General features: G+C 39.7%; 1 protein-coding gene across 3 annotated transcripts in view; it reads right to left on the reverse strand.

The window, feature by feature from the left end:
• Positions 1–413: 413 nt before the first annotated feature.
• The window catches only part of si:ch211-51h4.2 (uncharacterized), a 147,967-nt gene continuing 123,109 nt past the window's right edge, over positions 414–25,271 (reverse strand). For 2 of the 3 annotated variants that reach the window (XM_058401581.1, XM_058401580.1), the window contains 5 exons: positions 6,943–7,057; positions 4,707–4,809; positions 2,444–2,513; positions 1,274–1,377; positions 414–1,184 (listed from right to left, as the gene is read on the reverse strand). In XM_058401581.1, the coding sequence (XP_058257564.1) occupies positions 1,022–1,184; positions 1,274–1,377; positions 2,444–2,513; positions 4,707–4,809; positions 6,943–7,057 (555 nt within the window). In that variant the 3' untranslated portion in view covers positions 414–1,021. Of the gene's footprint in view, positions 1,185–1,273; positions 1,378–1,946; positions 2,246–2,443; positions 2,514–4,706; positions 4,810–6,942; positions 7,058–25,271 lie in introns of those variants that run through there. The other variant, XM_058401582.1, reaches the window with a different exon arrangement.

The following is a 25,271-nucleotide window of genomic DNA, read 5'->3' on the forward strand; positions in this document are numbered from 1 at the left end:
CAGAGTCCTGACCTCAACCCCATAGAACACCTTTGGGATGAATTAGAGTGGACACTGTGAGCCAGACCTTCTCGTCCAACATCAGTGCCTGACCTCACAAATGTGCTTCTAGAGAGGAATGGTCAAAAATTCCCATAAACACACTCCTAAACCTTGTGGAAAGCCTTCCCAGAAGAGTTGAAGCTGTTATAGCTGCAAAGGGCGGGACAACTCCATATTACATTCATGTGCATGGAAAGGCAGACGTCCCAAAACTTTTGGCAATATAGTGTAAGTGTGATTTCCACACATGATAAAATTGATGCTTTGGTCAAGTTGTTGACCGACAGAATTCGGTTTGCTTCTGTTCATTTTTTTGGTCTTTATTAATGCAACAACAACAAATACCAAAAACGACACCATGTGAAGGGTTCTCCAGCCTGCCACACATTATTCCTGTTTTATTTTAGATTACCACCTTTTAGAATTTGACATGTCAGATAATTACATACATTTGCTTAACACAATTACATGCAGCTTCAATTTCCTAGATTTTAGGTGTTTCATTTATAATATATCTATATATATGTATAATTAATAACGCATGCATTAGTTGTATTGAATAATTGAATGCAGACGTTCTTACATTTTTTTCCAGGGATGTCTTTCACTATAAAATAAATTCCACAGATGCTTCAGATAGATTTCTCTCAACATTATCCAACTTCTTAAGGCTCACATACTAAAGCTTTTTTTCTTCCTAAATTTAAGAGTCACAGATGATTTAGGTCCAAGATCCCTGGTTTCTCTTCACTTTAAGATCCCTGCCAGTATTCATCAGATTTAAAACTGTAGTACTCCAGATTTTCTATTGTGCTTCACTTTCCCTGTAAGCTGTAGGTGAGATCGGTCAGTTGTAGCAAGTAATTGTATATGAAGATGTCCATCTCTGAAGACTGACCAGCTGAAGGCCAGACATCTCAATCCACTCAACAAGCAGACTGCTGTGGACTAAATTTTACAGCTCTTCAGCCCTAGGCTTTTACACCAGAGACCTGTTGGTCTGTAAGGAATGATGCATGTTCTTTGATATGTCCAGCACACTCAGGCTGAGATCGTATGCCACAGCAAAGAGGAAGTAGACTGGCAGGAGCCAGTGGAGCTTGAAGAGGCTTTCACCCACTGGCAGGGGAACCGTCATATGTCTGAAAGCAAGCAAAGACTACTGAAGAGATTGCTCATGGACAAATACACACTCTCTCACACACACACTCACAAGGCTAGACATACTTACTTAAACCGCTCTGATCTGGAGGCCCTCAGCATCAAGAAGATGAACAAGCCTACTTCAGTGTTTAAGGAGAACGAGACGACCTTGTCGAGCATAACGATAAAACCCTGGAAGGTGAGTCAGGATTATAAATGAAGCTGCTAAAGTACACAAATATCCAGTTCACAGCATGGATCTTTATGACAGTACTCTAGAGTCCAGAAAATGATCATCAGCATGGTCACACGGTCTCAGCCTCATCACCTGGTGCTGCATTTAAGTATGATCGCCATCATGGTCTTCTCTACACTTAACAATGAGGAAATATTCACCCACTCAGTCAGATTCTGGTCACTAAGCTCCTTGTTCTTAATGTATTTATTTGGCCATTTTTCTTTACTTTTTATATGTTGTCTCCTGTACAGAGTGTAGAAGAGCTCTTCTCTGTTTTGATGAGGATGTTCTGGCACAGGAGCATTACGGACATTTTAAAATCCGTGACGTTTGTTGTATGAGAAAATGAGGTTTTAAATGCAAGCTTTTAGACAGAATGAGTGTGTTTAGCATTGCATGTGGCTATATATATAGATATATATAGATATAGATAGATATATATATAGATATATATATATATATATATATATATATATATATATATATATATATATTTACAAGAATTCTGCCACAGAGACAGTTGACAGGTTTTCCCAGACTGACACACATGATATGGAGAAGTTATCCCAGATATAGAGGAGCTTGGAATTTTGGCCAAAAACCTGTTTTCTTCCACACTTTGGGTTTGGGCAGAACAGAATATTGTTCAACCCAAGTTCCTTATACGGTGGCCGAGAAGTGCAAAAGAAAATAAATCCTACCTTTATACCTACCTTCTCCAGTTTGTCTGTTTTGTTATCGTGTTTCCTGTTGTGTTGTGTTTCCTGATTTATTTTGTTTTGCACTTCTTGGCCATCATACCCTTTAGCGCTAGCTGTATACCTGTGCAGGTAAGTAATTAATTAAAGATATAGCCATCAACTAATTGTATTCTTTTGTGCTGTGACCAAGTGACACACCAACACACCGAATATATGTTAAAAAAGGAGTCACAGAAATTGCACCATATTTCCATAAGTCTATATGTATCTAACATCAACTTGACCATGATCATATGTCCAAAAAATAATAAACACCTACCTTTGGATCACACATAGACACGACAAAAATGATCCCAAACACCAGAAACGTCAAGAATCCCCCAGAAACACTGAAGAGGAGAAAAGATCATAAATGATAAAGAATGTTAATTTCTTGCATTGTGTTAAGTTGTCTTTATTTGCCACTTATACATTACTGCACAGTGAAATTCTTTCTTGGAATATACCATTCTTGGGTTGTGGTCAGAGCACAGGGTTAGCCATGATGCAGCACCCCAGAAGGGGTGGGGGTGGGGGTGGGGGTGGGGGTGGATGTTGGTTGGGGCTGCCTTGCTCAACAGTGGCAGCTTGGGGTGCTGGGGTTTGAACCCCAATCTTCTGGGCAATGACCCAGAGCCTTAACCACTTGAGCTACCACTGCCCCCTTGTGTTGTGTTTTACTCTAAATATCGTTGTAGTCTAAAGGTAAGCCTGGACTGGATGTAATGATCAGAAAGGTTGATGGGAGACGTGACAACTTTTATTCCCCGGTCAGTCAAGAGTGACAGTAATCAATTGTGGACATCTGTGAGCTTATGTATGTGGAAGAGGGCAGTTCTCTGATCGTGTTCAGCTGCTCTGTGTAAGCTTTACATGTGTTGGTAGAAACATACGCTAACCTTCACGCTACTGAGTGGGGTGAATTTTATTTCCACATTCTGGAGAAAATGGGGTAAAAATAAGACCTGGACACGCAGCGGGGACGTTAGGGTTTGTAAGTGAATATGAATATTTAGATTGTACAAATAATGCATCCTAAACAACTATGAACTGTAGCTGGAATTTCTTAATGTTTTTTAAGACAGGACCAGAGTAGTTGTCTTCTTTATTTACTCTTTTTCAGAGAGAACAAGTTAACAGTATTGTGCATTTCTTGATTTGCTGTATGTATCTCTTTAACACGTGGGCTCCTGAGCAAAGCCCTTAACCCTCTCTGCTCCAGAGTGCTGACCCTGCGCGCTGACCCCTGCTTCCTAACAAGCTGGGATACACAAGGAAATGAATTTCACTGTCCTGTAATGTAGATATAATGAATTAAGGCTGTCGCTTCACTGCAACAAACAGAATCGTTCGTTTTTATGACGCAAAGAGTAGATGCAGTATTCAACTTCAACACACTCACGCTGAGCTCCGAAATCAAACTATTTCTCCCCTATATCTGTACAGCCAAAAGAAACGTGCTTCATTTGGTGGAGTGGCGCTACATACAGCTCGAGCAGATTGAACACTGTGCACAAGGCAGAATATATCCGAGAGTCTTCATTCATTTAATTCATTTTTTTTAAAAAATGAATCAAGCTGGAAAAAAAAAAACCAGAGCAATGGAATGTCTGTCTGTTTTGGAGTGTCCAGATTCAGCATTGGATTTCTTTGTTATATCACACTCCACAGTGGTGATTACTGGCATTCTAAAATAGGGATAAAATAGTAACTAAACTTTAAACTTTATCCTTTTTTGTTTCTATACTTCGGTAAAGCTGCTTTGAGACAATGTCCATTGTTAAAAGCGCTATGCAAGTAAATTGAATTGAAATTAAATTGCATTTCTGTTTTTAATCTAGCTTAATAGGGGCAATATAATCAGAAATGTCTTCTTTCTATCAGCTGATATCAAACCCATTTCTGCTCTCTGAGATGCTCCAAGTTCATGTCCATAAGCATCTAAAATTTGAAGCTGTTATCTTCAACCACTAAAATTCCCAACCTATAAGGTTATCCCAACAGAGCTAAAAACATCTCACACAGTCTCCAGACTAATTTTATATCAGACTTGTGGCAATAAAATAAATAAAATAATTCTGATTGAAAAGACACTGTATTGCCAAAAGTAAATATCATTGGTGTTGTTTTTCAGGGGTTGGGCTCGGCCCCTTAGCTCTTAATGCTTCACAAAGTTAGGAGCATGAAAGCTGAAGCATTAAGAGTTCCTTTCACTGGAACTAAGGGGCCGAGCCCAACCCCTGAAAAACAACATGATTTGGAGGGGTGTCCCAATACTTTTGGCAACATAGTGTAAATGTATTAATATAAAGGGTTACATTTCCCCTTTTACTGAAAATTGCATGATAGCTTTTGAGTAGATTCTGAAAATATGAACATGAACTTTCCTGATGTTTCTGATTCAAACAGACTGAAGCGTGAACAGTTTCTTTGTTTTGGGAAAAATCTCGCTGCTTATCCGGTCACATTAGTGTCTGGTCCAGGAGTTGAACAAATTTGCTGTTTGTTTTTAGAACGTGTCGTGAAATGATTTAACGCTTTACCTTCTCATTCTGACGCTGTTAAAGATTTGAGGTAAAGTCCGTGGCTGGATTCTCGGCATTGGGCCGGCGTTCATCTCCCACTGTCTGTTTACCAAGCCGTCGACTGAAAAGAGTCAAATTTTTAATATGCAACTTTAACTGAAGCCTTTTGATTTGTCTGTGGAGGATGAGGCAAGAATTGAAAACAGCTTTGAAGTCTTCATTATGGATACTGCTGGGGATTTATTTTTTCCGACTCACATACCATCTCTTTCAGAAGAGCCATGTACTTGAAAGTAATGAAGGCTGTTTTTAAAAGTTAAAACTTTCTAAGAAAAAAAGTCCTTCTCTAACCTTCCTTCATAAAAATCTGAATTAAAAAAAATAAAATAAAAAAATCCTTGCAACATTCTGCCTTTATACCCTAAAACCTGAGCTCATCCCTACAGCTGAACATCCCACTACGGCAGTAACGGTTAACAAGACACGGGGCCGTGTTCACTCAGATGTTGATTAATTGATCCACGCCGCCATATGCTTTCTGTTGTAATTTGTAACAAAGGCCATTCCAATCCATATCCTGATGAGCCATGCAGTGGACATAATTCATGATGACATTCTCTAGCGAGAGCTCTGTTGGATTGGACCCAGACACACACTGCAGCTTCTCAGACAAATGCATCAGGACTCTAGAAAGCCAGAGGCTCCTTGAGTCAGCAGTGGGCCAAGCTGAAACTCTGAATGTGCTCCGCTAATGGAGAATAGGGCTGGTGCCACTGGCTGATCGATTAAACTGGGTTAAAGTGTACTAATAGAACGTTAGCTCTCGTTCTTGTCAGTGTTTTCTGATGCTAATGTCATCACAGGTGCAAAGCTAATTTGCTTTAATTAAATCTCTAGATCTAATTATGTAAAAAAAGGACTCCAAATTAAACCCTATTTGCGTTTTGTAAAGAAAAAAAGCATGGATAAAGCATGTGTTTATATTTTATACTTATGACAAAATTAGAAAAGAAATTTCTTTTAGTGTGTCATTACTATGGTTTCTGAGGTAAAAACACCCATTTCTAGCATAAAACATGCACAAATTTCTAAAAGCAGGTTAACGTAATATTGCATTTGTGTATATTGGAGGTTTAAACTCTGCCATTATTGCTTGGTCACTAAAACTTGGCTTATTAACTACTAAATGCTGGCTAGCTTGAGAAAAAGCTAGCATTTGCTTTGCTAACTAATTAACTTACCAACGCGTTCCTACACGCTGGAAAAGAGACACTTGTTTTCTGTAAACAAAGTTTAGCTTGATAATGTTACATAAAGTCTGTCAATAAAAGCTAACTAGCTTTGGGAAATTTGTAGCGGCATTTTCGCCCTCTGTAACATGCCTAGCCGTGCCATAACTAACCAGCATCCTTAATTTTTCATACTATTACCCTTAATTCTAATAACTTATTATTTATTTATTATTACTATTTTTGGTTTATAACAATTACAGCAACCTTTCTAACGTACACTTGTTGATTTTGTAGTTATTATCTTTAGTTCAGCTCTTAACCATACACTGATCAGCCATAACAATATGACCGCTGAGAGGTGAAGTGAATCAGACTGAGTATCTCCTCATCATGGCACCTGTTAGTGGGTGGGATATATTAGGCAGCAAGTCAACATTTTGTCCTCAAAGTTGATGTTAGAAGCAGGAAAAATGGACAAGCGTAAGGATTTGAGCGAGTTTGACCAAAAGGGCCAAATTGTGATGGCTAGACCACTGGATCAGAGCATCTCCAAAACTGCAGCTCTTGTGGGGTGTTCCCGGTCTGCAGTGGTCAGTATCTATCAAAAGTATCCTTTAAGTCCTGTAAATATCCATGGAGGTCCCACCTCGCAACTTACAGGACTTAAAGGATCTGCTGCTAACATCTTGGTGCCAGACACCACAGCACACCTTCAGGGATCTAGTGGAGTCCATGCTTCGACGGGTCAGGGCTGTTTTAGCAGAATAAGGAGGACTGACACAACATTTTGGCAGGTGGTCATAATGTTATTGTTGATCGGTGTATAAGTGCTATTTATTAAACTAGGTCCAAAACTCTGTCAGCTATAGAGATCCTTATGAGGGAGATGGAGCAAATCTATTTCCTTTCATATTCACAAAGATGGCTCATATTTCACCTTGTTACGCTCGGATTAAAATACCACAGAATTAATTAAACATGATCTTTCATGTTCCATGAAGCTTGGAAAATAAAGAACATACTTGTATGCTTCATTGCTGATCCCATCACAAGGAATGACACGGTTATGCTGATGGTGATGAAGATCTGGATCAGCTCTGCCACCCACCAGAAGTGTGCGTACCTCTGATTTATGATCTGTAGAAATATGAAAACAGTCTGCCAATTTATTCATAGTGTAGGAATGCCTGTAAAAGCTGCTGGAGTACGAGGGAGACGATCTGTGCATGAGATCTGCTGCGACTCTACAAACACAAGTGCTCATAAAAAGCGGCAGAATGCTTTCAGTGCACTCGTGTGAGTCATTATTTTTTTCCTTCAGGACACCTCTGTGTTTGTGGTAGTGCATTATCTGTTTACTGTAATTATTTTATGAATAAACAATAAATAGCCCTTCTGTGAGTTCCTCGGCCTCAGAGAGGATTTGAGAGAGATCCTTTAAAGGCGTCTGGAGAAAAGATCTTGAAACTCTCTCTATGTACTGTTTAAGTGAGATGCAGTACACACCTGATGCCACCAGAGGACACTCAGTGCCTTCTTTAAGAAAGTTCAAAATGTACTCTGAGACCAACGTGAAAAGAAAACACATAGTCAATCGCTTGGCATTTACTCTGCTTACAGAAATGCATTCTGGGACTGAGCTTCATGAACCTGTGTTTTATTAGGTAAACCTTCTGATTTGTGACCAAATGTAAGCGGACACCCCATGATCACACGCATATGTGTATTTTTGATCATCCCTAGGGGGATGTAATAGCTTAGTGGTTAAGGCGTTGGCCTACTGATGAGGAGGTTGTGAGTCTGAATCCCAGGTCCACCAACTGCCACAGCTGGACACTTGAGTAAGGCCCTTAACCCTCAGTTAAGTCGCTCTGGATAAGGGCGTCTACCAAATGCTGGAAATGTAAATGTATTTCCCTCTTCTCTGTCCCACTCTGCTGGAAAGCATCAGTGAGGTTAGGTGCTGATGTTGGGTGAGGAGGCCTGGAGTGCAGTTTTGGTTAATTTCTTGTTCAATGGGTTTCAGGTCAGGGCTCTGTGTAGCACACTCCAACCTTGGCAAACCATATGGTCATGTACCTCCCAAACTGGAGGCACTATATCCGGAAATCATAATATTTCAGCATACAAAGACAGTCTAGACAATTAAGTGCTTCACACACACATAGACATGATGGCAGAGGGTGTCCACAAACATTCGGCCATATTCCTGTGAGCTCAAACCAGTTTGGTGATTGTCCTTTGGACTCTCTCATCATGTTTCAGCCTGCAGATCTGCTGCTTACAGTATGTTTTTTTTTTGGTTTTTGCACAATTCCGTGTAAACTCTAGAGGCTGTTGTGTGTGAAAATCCCAGGAGATCAGCAGTTTCTAAAATCAGCCCATGTGGCACTAACAGCCACCCAGTGTCACAGAGATCACATTTTTTCCCATTCTGATGTTCGGTGTGAACATTAACTGAAGCTCTTGACCTTTATCTGCATGATTTTAGATAACTGCATAAATGAGCAGGTGTTTCTATTAAAGTGACCAATGAGTGTATATCTGACATCTTCTTAACAGGAATGTGGCTATCCTTTTAAAATATGCTCCAGTTGCAGGAAGGAGTGTTATATGTAAGAAATTTGGTTTTATTATGTTAGCGTGTGATACGGCCTGAAGTGAAGCTAAAAACACACCTGAAGAACACAGGAATGTTTGGAAGACCAAACTATTCCAGATTAAAGGATGTAAGGAGCGCTATAAGAGCAGAGCTGTGTTCATACACACACCAATCCACTTTCTACTGCTGCAGATACTGCTGGACTTCCTGTAGATCCTGAGTGACAGAGGTCTCGTCCAAGAATCGTCCTCTTGAAGAATCACAGCTTGTCATGGTGAAAAACTTACTACATTACAGCTTTAACTGGACACTCCTTCCAGTGTCATAATAATAATTTCCTTAAAGAAAGTTTCACCATATCCTTGATTACACATGTTCTTTTAAATCTGTTTAGGTGGATCCTCTATACCAGTCCTTGTGTACGTTGTTATTCTTATTATAGAAACATATTACATATAAATGCAAACATATTGCATTTCAGCTGGAACTAGTGCTGACCAATCAGAACCCGGCATTCATCAGAGCTATTGTATAGTGTAGGGTTAATACATTCAGATTAGAGTTAATGGAGCTCCTTTTAACTCCATTTCTTCTTTATATAGCGATATAGTATGTACATTTGTGAAATGTATATATTTTTAAAAAAAATGTCTTCTATCTCTATCTAGTTTTTATCTCTATGTCTATATCTTATCTCATTTTTGCCCAAATATAGAAAAGAATGGTCTCATTCAACTCCAAAGCACATACTGTATGACTAACCTGTGCATGGATTAAAAAAAAAATTCCATGATTGAATACATGAAAAAGCAAGAATGTTATCAGCCAGTGGTCTGGACACTTTAGTATGCAGGGTTTGAATGTATTGTAGAAGGTCACAATATTACAAGAAGAGCATACAAAGCAAAGAAATACCTGAAGCCAGAGCCAGAGTATCTGAATTGAAGAATCTGATATTAAAGAAGCCCATGCTTCAGGATCGTTCTTCTCCTTGCCCTGGGTAGGAGAGAGATTAGCGCTCAGGATGAGGCATGCTCGTCCTCAGGGTTACATGTGTTGGAAAGGTGAGGACTTAAAATGCTACTGCTTTCTCCAGGGACAAATCGTTATGGCATTTGGGGTTTAGAAACAGAAATTGTGTTTCCTTTCTCCAATGCAGGAGATGTGGTGATCTTTTAAAAAGTGCCCCAAGCTCTGGGCAGAGAATTCAGAACCTGAAGACTGGGGAATGTGTAGAGTTGTGATACATGGGGGTAAAATGAGATTCTTCTGGAGCAGGTTTTTTCCCATTTTTTCTGTATGTGTAGGGTTTGTGATCTCCACAGGGCTGACTGTTCTGAGTCATATCTGACATTTCAATCTTTCATGGCTGTCTCAACCTGGAAAATCAACCTGTGGCCCTTTTTCATATCTGTTTTTTTTTTGCTTCTTCTCAGAATAACTTTCTCACAATGTAGCCCTAGATACCCAAACCCAGATACTGAAAAAAAAAAGTTTTGAGATTTTTCAATACAGTATCATCCAATATTGACATTAATATTAGAAATAATTTAAATATATATATCTACAGGGGTTGGACAATGAAACTGAAATGCCTGGTTTTAGACCACAATAATTCATTAGTATGGTGTAGGGCCTCCTTCTGCGGCCAATACAGCATCAATTCGTCTTGGGAATGACAGATACAAGTCCTGCACAGTGGCCAGAGGGATTTTGAGCCATTCTTCTTGCAGAATAGTGGCCAGGTCACTACGTGATGCTGGTGGAGGAAAACGTTTCCTGACTCGCTCCTCCAAAACACCCCAAAGTGGCTCAATAATACTTAGATCTGGTGACTGTGCAGGCCATGGGAGATGTTCAACTTCACTTTCATGTTCATCAAACCACTCTGTCACCAGTCTTGCTGTGTGTATTGGTGCATTATCATCCTGATACACGGCACCGCCTTCAGGATACAATGTTTGAACCATTGGGTGCACATGGTCCTCCAGAATGGTTCGGTAGTCCTGATATTGCAGCCCAAACCATCACTGATCCACCCCCATGCTTCACTCTGGGCATGTAACAGTCTGGGTGGTACGCTTCTTTGGGGCTTCTCCACACCGTAACTCTCCCGGATGTGGGAAAGACAGTGAAGGTGGACTCATCAGAGAACAATACATGTTTCACATTGTCCACAGCCCAAGATTTTCGCTGCTGGCACCATTGAAACCGACGTTTGGCATTGGCACGAGTGACCAAAGGTTTGGCTATAGCAGCCCGGCCATGTACATTGACCCTGTGGAGCTCCCGCCGGACAGTTTTGGTGGAAACAGGAGAGTTGAGGTGCACATTTAATTCTGCAGTGAGTTGGGCAGCTGTGGTTTTATGTTTTTTGGATACAATCCGGGTCAGCACCCGGACATCCCTTTCAGACAGCTTCCTCTTGCGTCCACAGTTACTCCTGTTGGATGTGGTTCGTCCTTCTTGGTGGTATGCTGACATTACCCTGGATACCGTGGCTCTTGATACATCACAAAGACTTGCTGTCTTAGTCACAGATGCGCCAGCGAGACGTGCACCAACAATTTGTCCTCTTTTGAACTCTGAATTGTCTCCCATAATGTTGTGTGCATTGCAATATTTTAAGCAAAACTGTGCTATTACTCTGCTAATTAAACCTTCACCCTCTGCTCTTACTGGTGGAATGTGCAATCAATGAAGATTGGCCACCAGGCTGGTCAAATTTAGCCATGAAACCTCCAACACTAAATTGGCCAGTGTTTCAGTTTCATTGTCCAACCCCTGTACATTCCTATGAATATATCCAATATTTTCATGTGAATTTACATGGGTTTCAGACTATCCATGATTTTTTTTTGTTAGAATTGTGATGTGTATTTTGTATAAAATGCAATTTTTCATTTTATCAATCGAAAGCACAGTCTAACAGACTGACCATCAGTTATTAGGACCAGTTATTTAATCAGACAATCACGTGAGACCAGAGTAACACAAAAAATACAGATGTACATCAAGAGCTTCAGAAAAACATCAGAATGAAGAAAAAGTGTGATTTCTGTAACTTTGTGTGATCCTGGCATGAATGTTGGTACCACATATGCTATATATGCTAGTATTTTAGAAACTGCTCACACACACAGAATGGTGTGAAAATCAAGTTCCTCAAATAATCACTCTTTACAACCAAGTTAAGCAGAAAAGCATTTCCACATGCACAAAATATCACACCTTGAGGTGCATGGGCTACAACAGCAGAAGACCACATCAGGTTCCACTCCTGTCAGCAGGAATGTGAGGCTATCATGAGCACAGGCTGACCCAAACTGGACAGCTTAAGATTAGAAAAAAAAAACAAACAAACCCTGGTCTTTTTCCAGCCTTCAGTCTGTGCCCATGATAGCCTCAGATTCATGTTCTTGGCTGACAGGAGTAGAATATTACATCAGATTCCAATCCTATCTTCTGTTTTTGCAGCTTATGCACGTCAGGGTTAGATGTTTTGTGTTTCTGGAATGCTTTTCTACTCACCACAGTTGTATTTACTTGATTTACTACAGACTTCCTGTGAGCTCAGACCAGTCTGTGTATTCTCCTCTCATCAGCAAGGCGTCGATCCTCCACTCACATCATGTTTTTTGTATCTTTCTGTGTAGAGACTGGCGTGTGTGAAAATCCCAGGAGATCAACAGTTTCTGAAATACTCAAGCAGCCCATCTGGCACTAACCACCAAGTTACGCTTAAAGTCAGAGAGATCACATTTTTTCTCCATTCTGATTTTTGATGTGAACATTATCTGAAGCTCTTGACCTGTATGACGTGATTTTTGATAACTGCACAAATAAGCAGGTGCACATGTGTTCCTAATAAAGTGACCAATTAGTGAATATCTGACATTTTCTTAACAGGAACATGGCTATTCATAGCACAAAGAGTTTTTACTGCAAACCCTTCAGTCATAAGAGCAAAACAAAAATTTCCCCCTGTAAAATACAACATGTTTTCTGAAAAGAAAAATCACGACACATGAGAAATTGCTAAGATTTACTACTACTACTAATAATAGTATTATAACTGGATGATCGTAACAATTACAGAGCGATGAAGGTCACACAATCAGACAGTTCATAAAGATAACTACATGCCAGAGTTTAAGGTCCTGAAATAGTTTAAATGACATGTTGATTCAGGCAATTATTATTTTTTTTCTACAAGATGCCTAAACAAGACCTTTGTAATATCACAACACTGACTCTGGAAACTACATCAAACGTTAGATTTCTGTATTAAAGCTTCGACCATCCCTCTCTATTATGAATTATCCCTCCAACACCCTCAATGTTACAACATCTAGGGCGACCGACAGACGGCACAGCTTCTGAAAGCCACCGTAAAGATGGTCAGTATATTTCTCCTGGCATCGGACAGCTGGACGAGCTTTGATCGACTGCTCGGTCTAAAACGTAAAAGAATGGAGTGAATCGAATCATCAAAAGTCATCCAAGAAAGGACTAAATGGCTGGCTGCCCCTAAATTAGATCACAAATTCTCTTGCTCATGGTGCTGTCTCACTGCAGGCCCTTGAGGCAAAGTACAGCGCTGATTATTATTTAATATCCCGATCTTTTTCATCCTATACCAAACCCTTTCACACCTGGGAATTCAGGTCCATTTACTGAAGGATAAAAGAGCTGTAGGGTTGATCAAAACCTGAGATATCAAAACTAGTCATGCGAGAACGAGAGGTGGAGGACTGCTATTAGAATGATAGATTTCAGAAGCTGATTTCTCTGGACATAACTGAAAGGTTATTGTGGTTAGATCTATATATCAATCAATCAATCAATCAATCAATCAATCTATCTATCTATCTATCTATCTATCTATCTATCTATCTATCTATCTATCTATCTATCTATCTATCTATCTATCTATCTATGCACACACACTAAATCAGGAAGATGTATTGTCTTAAATAAAGAGCTCTTAGGTATAGCGTGTACTGCTTTTAACCTGGATAATGTGCCTGATGAAGATGTCCGAGGAATGCTAAAAATACATTCCGGCTATGAGAAAAGAAGTGCTAACGCTCCCAGGAGATCCTTCCACCAAAGAGAACTGGATCACAGATGTCTCAGAGATCGGTAAATTAGAGAAATGAAAAAATATCACCGTTGCAGAGGTACAGCCCAAGACCAATAACTCAGGCTTTATAAGTATGCATATATTACCTATATACATTGTATTGAGTTGTATTACATTATATTAGGTACAATCAATTATTAGTTACACTTATATGTACAGTGTTATGTATGTGTGCTCAATAACAAGTGGAGATATTCAGCCCCAAATATATGTACTAAAGTTCATCAAAATTCAGTTACTACTTTTAAATGTGCTCAAGTTTTATCAGAAAATATAAATGTTTGTAACTGTGCTTAAAAATGTTATATTTTATATAATATATATTTATATTTTTATTTTATATAGATCCACAAGACAAGTAGGATCATCCATCCACTCACCCATCCACCCATCCATCCATCCATCCACCCATCCATCCATCCATCCATCCATCCATACATACATCCATCCATCCATACATCCATCCATCCATACATACATACATACATACATCCTTTTTCTGTACTGTTTATCCTACATAGGGTCATGAGGAACCTTTAATCTATCCCAGTGGACTCTGGGCACAAGGCAAGGGACAAGCATTGTGGGCAGCCAACCCATAACAATCATGCACACATATACACAACACACACATAGCTACACACAAGTATGGACAATTCACAGATGCCAATCAGCGTAGAACACATGTCTTTGGATGGCGAGAGACCAGAATACTCAGAGGAACACAGAGTGAGAGAGCATGCACTCCACAGATATAGGGCAGAGGAATCGAGCTAACCACTAGGCCCCCAATGCCCCAATGTGGACATTTACTGAGATTAAATTAAGCTAAAAAAAAAGAAAGATAAAGTATAACCAGGCTATTATAACCTTTCAACCATGCTGCTAATTTTTTTTATTTTAGTGACATTGTGGTGCCAAAGCAGTCGATGCCTAATGTTTTGCTCTGCTGATGTCCCTTTAAGAGACACACAGCTGCATGAGGTATGGCTGTTGATTGCCAGGCCATGCTTTTGAAATGTTTTTGTACCTATGCACCATTGCAGAGGCGGTAAAAACACGGCAAACAAACTGATGACTGGTGACAGAAATGGGAAAATGCGCACACGTATGACTCATCCATGAGATACTATCAGGACAAAGTGACATCTATATGGCTTGCTTTCTTGCTTTACAAGAAAGTTATACTTTCCTTTCTCTCACCTCACATTGTTATTTGGTTGCTCTGTTTATCGAGTAACGATCCTTTCCAATTCCTACAACAGATCTGCACCAGGTCTAGGCATTTTATAATAAACTGTGACTTTGCCCATGCTTTTCCATAGAGTACCTATAGTGGAAAAGAGCTATGCTAGTCAGAGAAAAAGTTGGTGACCACAAACACACCTTAAGACACTGAGCACTGACCCGATCTTAGACCCTAGAGCTTATTGATCCATGAAAATGTAAAACTGCAGGCTGTGTAAACCTTCAGACCTGCTTATGACTCACTGCATACAATTTCTAGACAGAAATTGAATCCATGCAGTGCATCACTGTCTACTTTTGTCAAAACGAGCTGATATAAACTCAGCTCTACAAAGATGTGCCTGTCTATCTGGATATATTTTTGGAACAACTCTTCAGACCCAGAAGCTGACTGAAACATTGCAGTTTATTTGACTTTTTTGCCCCGCCAAGGGTCCTGTTCCCTCGATTAAACATTATGTTTATAACTGTTGTATCTTTTGTACTTGTACCCTAAACTTCAGAAATTGTGACTGAAAGTAATTTGTTTTGATCGAGAACAGATGAGAGATGCTGTTTGCTGTAGAGACAGACAGGATATAAAGCAGGAAAGGTAGACCTGTCAGGAATAAAGAAACTTTGGAAGGGATCCAAACAGAAAGAGTGGAACAATACACCAACTAGATAAAATATGATACATGATGGAGGTGTTTAAATATAATGCAGCAAAAAAAGTATTGTTTGAATAGCCTTAGCTTTCCATTTTCAGTTGATTTAAAGATTCAACATTATAAAAGTACAAGATCCATTGAGGCTCTCTATATTAAACACCAATCAGTCATAACATTATGATCGCTGACCCGGGTGATCCGATCCAACAGACGAGCTACTGTTGCTCATGTTGCTGAAGAAGTTAATGCGGGTTCTGATAGAAAGGAGTCAGAATACACAGTGCAGGACGGGTCAGGGCTGTTTTGGCAGGGACAAACACAATATTAGGCAGGTGGTCATAATGTTATGCTGGGTCAGTGTATATTATAGTATATGCAGTGGGCTTCAAAAGTCTGAGAGCTTTAATGCTTCTGTTTTTCAATGAATACAACTTTCATTACAAATAATATGAGTTTCTTGGAATTTGGTTTGTCCTTGGGCATGGACATCTGACCAAGACTATGGATGACGAAAATATGACCTTTCGTACAAAGCACTTACTAGGATCAATATCAAATATTCAAGATATTGAACATTTACTGTCTTTATTTTCTCCAAATCTGTTTATTTCCAATTTAAATGCAAAAAGAAAATCCCAATTTTCAGACTTTTGGACCCCACTGTATATAATATATAAAATATACTGTATATTATATAATCTTGTTCAGGTAACAACATAAGCTTAACTGTCATGGGAAACATTTTCACTGTGGCACTCATACTTCTGAATTTTTAAATGATCTCAAAACCCCAAACCTTGTAAACCTGGTGTTACCGAAGGGGGATGTGTGAGAAGCTTGGGTGCTTCTACTGTCAGCTAGTTGTGTTGAGAAAATCCCAGTTCGCTGAAGCTCAGTGTTTCTGAATACTGCACTCTCTACTGTACTGTCTGGAATCTCATCAACTTTCAGATCTACACTGTGTTTTCTTTAACCCCAGAATCAGCTGGGGACAGCTGTCTGAAGCAATGATGCTCTCTCTCTCTCTCTCTCTGTATGTCTGTCTGTCTCTCCCTCTCCATCTTTGTCTGTCTGTTTTTCTCTTTCGTTCTGTCTCTCTCTTTCTCTCTCTGTCTGTTTGTCTCTCTCTTGCTCTCTCTGTCTGTCTCTCCCTCTCTATCTCTATCTGTCTGTTTCTCTCTCTCCCTGTCTGTCTCTCTCTTTCACTCTCTCTTTCTGCCTGCCCCCCCTCTATCTCTTTCTGTCTGTCTGTCTGTCCTATATTCCTATAGAAATAATAATTTATTAGAAATACTCTCAGCTTCTGACTAATTAGATTTGAGAACTCCACAGAGCTCAGAAGAAAAAGTTATAATCCAAGCCCTTGTATTCTCAAACACTCGACTGACTTTCTTTTTACTTTGTCACTGTCCAAGTAACTTTGCGATAGAGATATGATTCCTTGAATTAAACACAAGGGATCTTCCATCATTACAGTGAAAACGTTCACAGGGTCAGAACTGCAGCTGATATATCTGTCATTTGCCGCCGTCTTCGTCTTTCTTTTTCTTTTTTTTTTTTTGAAATCTTCCACTGGGTTTCTTTTGACTGGAACTTCACATTCGCTCAGAGAGCAGACTGCCTCTGTACATCTTCCTATCTCACTTTTGTCATTGTATCCTGACACGTGTCAGAACGATGTGGCTGCTCCAGACACACTCTGAACCATCAGGGGAATAATACGGATGGAGAATAAAAAGAATCAGAGGTTTAAGGTAGAATGCTTCCTTGCTGACGTTCTTTTACCTTCTTTCCATTTTGTCTGCTGAAGAGCAGAAGTTTGCCTTTTTTCAGCTCTGTGATTTTCCAGAGGGGTAAAGCTCAGGAGGGTTGAGAGTCCAAATGGCAAGAGCTCTGTGACAAATGGTAATAGAGGTGAAATTAAGAAGCTAAAAGCGTTGGTATCACATGACCCACTTTTGCTAAGCTCTCACGAGTCTCAGGGCTGGGAAGAGAAGCCCTGATCTATACAAAATGGAGAACATTTGGCTTAAACTTTGCCTGAGGCATGAGAGTAAGCTAACCAGCACAAGATGTCCTTTTGATTAAGAAAATGTGTCCCTCAGGTGAGAATTTCAACTCCGAATTTTAATGCTTCAGCGATTTCCATAAAAGAGACATCATAGAAAGTTCTCCTGGTTGCTGATTTTGATTTGCATTAATATGTTCTAAGCTCTCCAGTGAGTATAGTCACATCTTTAATATCAAAACAAAAACATAAATCTACACAAACACTAGGAATTTCAATGACAGGTACACAATTTTCTCATTGCTGCAGGCTGCTCTACCACAACACTTTTGCTAGTTTCTGTGTGAACTGTATATGCCCATGGCTGTGGGTATATCAAAAACGTATGATATGATGCTTCACAATCTTTTCATATCTACACCGTACAGGAATAACATTCACCAATGAAGTGAATAACACTTAATGACCTCCTCATCATGGCACCTGTTAGTGGGTGGGATATATTAGGCAGCAAGTCAACATTTTGTCCTCAAAGTTGATGTTAGAAACAGGAAAAATGGACAAGTGTAAGGATTTGAGCGAGTTTGACCAAAAGGGCCAAACTGTGATGGCTAGACCACTGGATCAGAGCATCTCCAAAACTGCAGCTCTTGTGGGGTGTTCCCGGTCTGCAGTGGTCAGTATCTATCAAAAGTGGTCCAAGGAAGGAACAGTGGTGAACCGGAGACAGGGTCATGAGCGGTCAAAGCTCATTGATACACGTGGGGAGAGAAGGCTGACCCGTGTGATCCGATCCAACAGACGAGCTACTGTTGGTCAAACTGCTGAAGAAGTTAATGCTGGTTCTGATAGAAAGGGGTCAGAATACACAGTGCAGGACGGGTCAGGGGGACCACCACAATATTAGGCAGGTGGTCATAATGTTATGCCTGATTAGTGCACAGTGCATAAGATGTTTGGGTTTAAACATTAAACATTACTCTAAATGACAATAATAATAAAAAAAGGAAAAAATATTCTAAAAGATGTCACAAGCCTCTATTAACGATTTCTGTCAAGTTCGAACTCCTGAATGCAAACATCACTCAACAGAGCAGACAGTAGCAAGCTTTCTAGTTAAGCTAGTTAGGCAGAAAACACTAATCGGATCAGGAAGCTAGTTAACCGGCAACGCAAATCGGATCAGGAAGCTAGTTAGCCAGACAACACAAATTGGATTACAAATAACGTTAATGAGATAACCATAAAACAGGAAACACCGCCTGGATCATGAAATTAGTGCTGTTAGCTTTTCACCCTGTCACTGGGTTAGATATTTAAAGTAAGCCTGTTAGCTTCTCACCGATAGGCTGCATGTAGCCTCAGGAAACAGTGAGAACATTTCACTGAGAGATCAGAGCAGAGCATCCCTTTCTGGTGTTACAACAAGCCTGATCTTAGCTGGCTAGCTCAGTGTGTCAGCTCTACACGGTGTAACACTGCAGCATCGAAACTGCAAAGCTCTTGTTAGAGCAGGAGTGGTTTCGCTCTTTCACCTACAACTCAGTGGCAGAGAATTTTTTCATAACACTATTCCCCATCTCTTTTATACAGAGGGAATGATGATACCTGCAGCAGATAATGACATATATTACTCTTTAGTGCATTGGATGTGGTTTGAGATGTGGCCTTGAATATGTGTTCACTTTGTGCTGCATTTAGTGAACAGCCGGTCGTAAAATAGACGGGATAATATCTAAAAAGAAACGAGATGAAACTCTAATTCACCTTGTTCTCATTTATTACACCAGTGACTGTATTGTATATGCACCTTCTCAGTCACTGCTGATGATTGTGTTAAGCATGACAGCAACACAAGCTAAAAAATAATAATCACCTGACAAAGTCTATTAAAAAATCATAATTAGAGAAAAGAAATCAGCCCCAGTCTCAATTCTTCCTAGCATTCGGTGCATTTTATTTGACGTCTTCTATCTTACAAGTCAAATTTTATTTATAAAGCACATTTAAAGACAGCAACGGTTCGACTGCTGTACATCAAATCATATAATGTCACTTTAAATACCATCATCAACATAAACTATATGAAGACAAAGAACAAAAATAAGTTGGAAGAGAAGATAAAAATGGTTAAAGATGGAATAAATCTCATGAGAGGAAACTTTGCCCCATAGTTTAGGTCCAATCAGAGAAAAGGCTCTAAAAGTCTTATGTGGACAGATAGAAGAATGTGGACAGATAGAAGAAATTGGTTACAAAATTTTAGTGCTGTGCTAGCAATTAGCAAGGTTGCTAATGCTCTGGGTAAGTATGTAGTTATAGCATTTCTCACATATAAGTAGTGTTGGATAAATCTGTATGAAAAATCAATCAAAAAAATGTTTTCTTGTGCTCCTCATTTCAATAAAACATTTAGATTAGATAGATATTCAAAAAACATGAATATAGAAATACTGTTGCTTCACAGCTTCATGGTCCCCAGTTTGCTCCTGAGCTCTGGTTACTGGCTTTGAATCGTTTTCCAGGTTTAACCTACAATTCTCTAGTTTCTGTCAACCTCTCAAAGTATGGTAGGGATGAATTCTCCCACCGGACACCCCATGTTCCTGGGATAAGCTCTGGATTCATGACAACTCTGACCAGTATAAAAAAGGTCCTGCATATGAATAAATGAATGAGTGAATGAATGAAAGAATTAAATAAGATTGAGAAGCAAAACTACTCATATTTCCACACTGACACCAGTACCACCTATGTAACATCTGACAAGTCTGAGAAGAATGAGGAGTGTGTACAGATTCAGCGTTGTGAGAACAAGTGTGATCCTCTGTGGGCCGAAGAATCTGCTGAAGTCTATCCAGCAGCTGGAGAACAATAACAGAGTATCATGAACACCTCCTGAGAGCGAGTGGCAGTTTGCATAGTGGGAAGCAGGAACAGCATTGTGCAGTCTTTTTCCCAAAGCCTGTAGCAGAGCCTGAATAATTGATGCAGTGCTGGGAATGTTGATAGTAGACCGAACCCATTACACATGTCATGATCAATGGAATAACCTCAGATCTTGGCCATAAAATTTTATCATGTTTATGCTGACAGAATCCGTGTCAAGGTTTGCTTGACATTGCCCTGTAAAATCATACACTACTGTTTAATAGTCTGGGATCAATTGGAAATGTTCTTGTTTTCCAGTTGTGCACCGGGGCTTCCCACTCCTTTTTCTGTTCTGGTTACTGGTTAGTAGTTAAGATAAGTTCTTTCTATGAACAGAAAGAAAGCTCTTACTTTCAGGCCATTTTGAACCTGTGAACAAACACACAACTCCTGATGCTCCAGATACTAAACTAACCTAAAGAAGACCACTTTTATTGCTCCCTTAATCAGTGCAATAGTTTCAGCTGTGCTAGCACAATTGCAAAAGTATTTTAATAATCGGTTAGCAAATCTAACTGTGTGACAATGTAGACATTTCTTTAAAAATCATCTGATTCATTTTATGTTTTTGAAATGGAAAACAAGAACATTTTCAAGTGATCCCAAACTTTTGAACACTAGCATAAATATTATATATATTCAGATATTTATATAATATTTATATGTTGAGGCATGGACTCCACTAGATCCCTGAAGGTGTGCTGTGGGATCTGGCACCAAGATGTTAGCAGCAGATCCTTTAAGTCCTGTAAGTTGTGAGGTGGGGCCTCCATGGATTGGACTCGTTTGTCCAGCACATCCCACAGATGCTGGATTGGATTGAGATCTGGGGAATTTGGAGGCCAAGTCAACACCTCAAACTGGTTGTTGTGGTCATCAAACCATTCCTGAACCATTTCTGCTCTGTGGCACGGTGCATTATCCTGCTGAAAGGGGGTACATGGTCTGCAACAATGCTTAGGTAGGTGGTACGTGTCAAAGTAACATCCACATGGATGCAGGACCCAAGGTTTCCCAGCAGAACATTGCCCAAAGCAGGACACTGCCTCCGTCGGCTCGCCTTCTTCCCATAGTGCATCCTGGTGCCATGTGCTCACCAGGTAAGAGACAACGTGATTCATCAGACCAGGCCACCTTCTTCCATTGCTCCGTGGTCCAGTTTGGATGCTCACGTGCTCAACAAGAGCACCCTGACCGGTCTGTGGCTATGTGGCCCCATACGTAACAAACTGTGATGCTCTGTGTATTCTGACACCTTTCTATCAGAACCAGCATTAACTTCTTCAGCAATTTGAGCAACAGTAGCTCGTCTGTTGGATCGGATCACACGGGCCAGCCTTCTCTTGCCATTTTATTATTTCAGTATACAGTTACCAGAAAGTGAGCTCTACTGTAGTTCAGAAAAAGTCAAAAGCAAATGATGTGGGTAGTGGAATCTATATGAAGTACAGCTACATGACTGGGACTTCCTGAAATGCTATACCAGAGACTAGAGACACAACAACAAATGGCAAGTTTCATAAATTATGCAAATTTATTCTGCAGAGAGATGCACAGGAAATCAGCAGTCTAAATGTTTCTAAGCACAACTACAACCTGTCAAGCTTGTATTGCTCCCATGAGCTAATCATTATAAAGGGAATAAAGTACTGAAGTTTACCTTACTTCTGAAATGGCAGACTAAGAAGAAGTGGTTCTTTTCAGTCATTATTCAGAATATGAATATGAATACCAATATTTTCACTTTTATACAGATGTGAGCTTGCAGTTAGTGTTGTTGTGTGATGCCTTCACAGTGTTCATTCCTTCATCCTTAGTACCTGCCTGGTCTGGGATGTAGTGGCTCAAATTAAGTTACTAGTTTGATTGTAGTTTGGGAAATAGAAGCAACTCAATTTACTAGAAAACATTGCTAGCAGAAACAACATTTTATTAGAAACATTGACATTATTTCCTGTCCAAATGAGGATGAGGTTCCCTTCTGAACCTGGCTCCTCTCAAGGTTTCTTCCTCAGATCATCTCCGTTGAGTTTTTCCTCACCACCGTCACCTCAGACATCTCATTAGGGATAAATGTTACAGATAAAATAATAACTTAACTTTAAACTTTAAATTTTTTTCTATGGTTCTGTTCTTCTGTAAAGCTGCTTTGAGATACAATTGTTAAAAGTGCTGTACAAATAAACTGAACTGAAAATTGAGGCTATAACCATTTTGTTTTTAAATCTGAATCCAGATTAGAATATCTGAAGCACTAATAACACACATACAGATAACGGCATTGTGGTACACCCTTAATGAACTTAATACAATAATTCAAAGCATTATCAGAGCCTAATGGAGCATTTATACTAATAACTGATTGTTGGCGAGTTTAAATCTCATAATTATTGATCCTTTGAGCTAGAACCTGCATTCTTAGACTTAATTCTTAGACTGTATTCTTAGACTTAATATTTTCCCACTGGGAAGCTTTATAAAAAATTCTGGCAAATTAGTCATGTATTTTACATATGTTCTTCATGCACTACGGTTTTATCCGCTCTCCCAAAAACATACTAGGGCGACTGGCTACTCTAAATAGCATTTTCAGTTCCATTGTCCTGAGGTCAGTGGGTTTTTTGAATGAATTTTTGAAGAAAAGCCTGAAATTGTGTTTAACACAAGCTCAATATACTTTCAAGTTTCATTGTACAGCATAGAATACATCAGTAATACCCCACTTGTGATTATTTTAAGCTTTTTTTTTGCTAACAAGTAACTAAATGGGACTACAGAGATAGTCGGGGAAATAAAATGTCATCACATGGGACAGGAAAACTCATTTACTACAGCCTCAAGCTTTTCATTCATTCAGATCCATCCACAAAAAGAACATGAACTTTTTTTAAAAAAAATAAAGCTTGAACAAGTTGAAGGCTTAGTGCTTTATTTCTAGCCTAACGTTAGGGTTTAACTGGGGAATATATTAAGGCTTCAAAATTCATAAACGTTTATTATCATGATAAGACATAAAAATCCTAAACCTTTCTTGGTCACAAATCTTATTTTCTGCAATAATCCAAAAGCCAATGCAAAAATTCCTGTTAGCTTTTTGTCAAGGTAACCAGAATGATGCTAACTTCCGGGTATGGGCTACAAAAATACTTTATGTCAACCCTGGAGCACTCAAGATATATGTAAGTGTGTGTGATACACTTTAATTCACTAACGTATCCGTGCCTTGCACCCGGCGTTGGGATAGACTGATCAGGATAAAAAGGTTATTGAAGATAAATGAATGTAAAAGAATAATTTGTCATTGTTTTTCGTCCCAAAAGACAAAAACATGGCTTAAAGCTTTCCAGTTTAACAGTGATCATCATTCACTCATTACTCATGTCTCCTGCACTTCTTGTTTCAGGCTCTTTCCTGATGCTTACCAGACTCCTGTCCTGCTGTATTACCTTCTGCTGAGATCAGCTTCAGGGAATCTCACTGCACCACTCTCATCTACATAATTTCCACTCAGACTGTGTAGTTTCACATTGACAAGCTTTCCTAATGGCATACACTGAGAGTGAGGCTAAGCAGATCACTAGCATTGTGTCTGTCTCAGATTTTCTGTAAATCAAAACTGTAGATTGCCAAAAAACTCTGCAGTTTGGTTTATGGTAGGTAGATCATTTAAAGTTAGTTGTGCAACAGACCTGAGTACACTATGTGGCCAAAGGTTCCTGGTCACCTGACCAACCCTCCCCATATGTGCCTCACACCCTTTGCTATTATAATTACGTCCACTCTTATGGGAAGGCTCTCTACTAGATTTTGGAGCATGGTTGTGCGGATTTGCCCCTTCAGCCAAAGGTTGGGTACTGATGTGGATGCGAAGTGATCTGGGGTGCAGTCGCCTTCTGATTCATCCTAAAGGTGTTCAGTGGGGTTGAGGTCAGTATTCTGTGCAGGACACTCGAGTTCTTTCAGTACATCATTTGTAAACCATATCTTTATAGAGCTCGTTTTGTGCACAGGTTCATCGTCATGCTGGAACAGGTTTGGGACCTTTAGTTCTATTAACTTTTTGGCAGCAGTCTGGGGAAGACCACACATAAGGTGTCTACATTAATGTTAGTGTGATGATTTAGCAAGGCATGGTCAAAATAGTATTTGAAATGCTTTATTCCAGGTCTCGTTTGTGGTATTTTAAGACCTGAGACCTCCTAATTGAATTACGATTACCTTATGACTCCTTTGCCTTTTTCACATCTTTCTATTAAGGCAGGTCTTTACCTTTCCTACACCAACGACATGACCTCCTCTGACCACTAATTCAATGCTAACTTGTTTTGTCCATCGACACAATACCTGGGGAATAATGACTCCTGAATGCCAGGCTTGCTGAAAGGAACTATATAATAAATCAGAGAATAGATTTTGGTTAGAATGATCTTCATAATTGGTTCCTAACTGAACTGAGTGGAATAGTGCTGACTCACTGCAGTCCTGAAAAGCACATCTGGATAAGGACAAATCGCTCATGGGTCATCCACTCACTCACCCACTCACTCACTCACTCACTCACCTACTCACTCACTCACTCACTCACTCACTCACACTCTCACTCTCACTCTCACTCACCCACTCACTCACTCACCTTCTCACTCACTCACTCACTCACCTTCTCACTCACTCACCTTCTCACTCACTCACTCACCTTCTCACTCACTCACTCACTCACCTTCTCACTCACTCACTCACTCACTCACTCACTCACTCACTCACTCACT

The sequence above is a fragment of the Hemibagrus wyckioides genome, linkage group LG10 (genome assembly GCF_019097595.1).
Source record: "Hemibagrus wyckioides isolate EC202008001 linkage group LG10, SWU_Hwy_1.0, whole genome shotgun sequence".
Classification (NCBI taxonomy): domain Eukaryota; kingdom Metazoa; phylum Chordata; class Actinopteri; order Siluriformes; family Bagridae; genus Hemibagrus; species Hemibagrus wyckioides.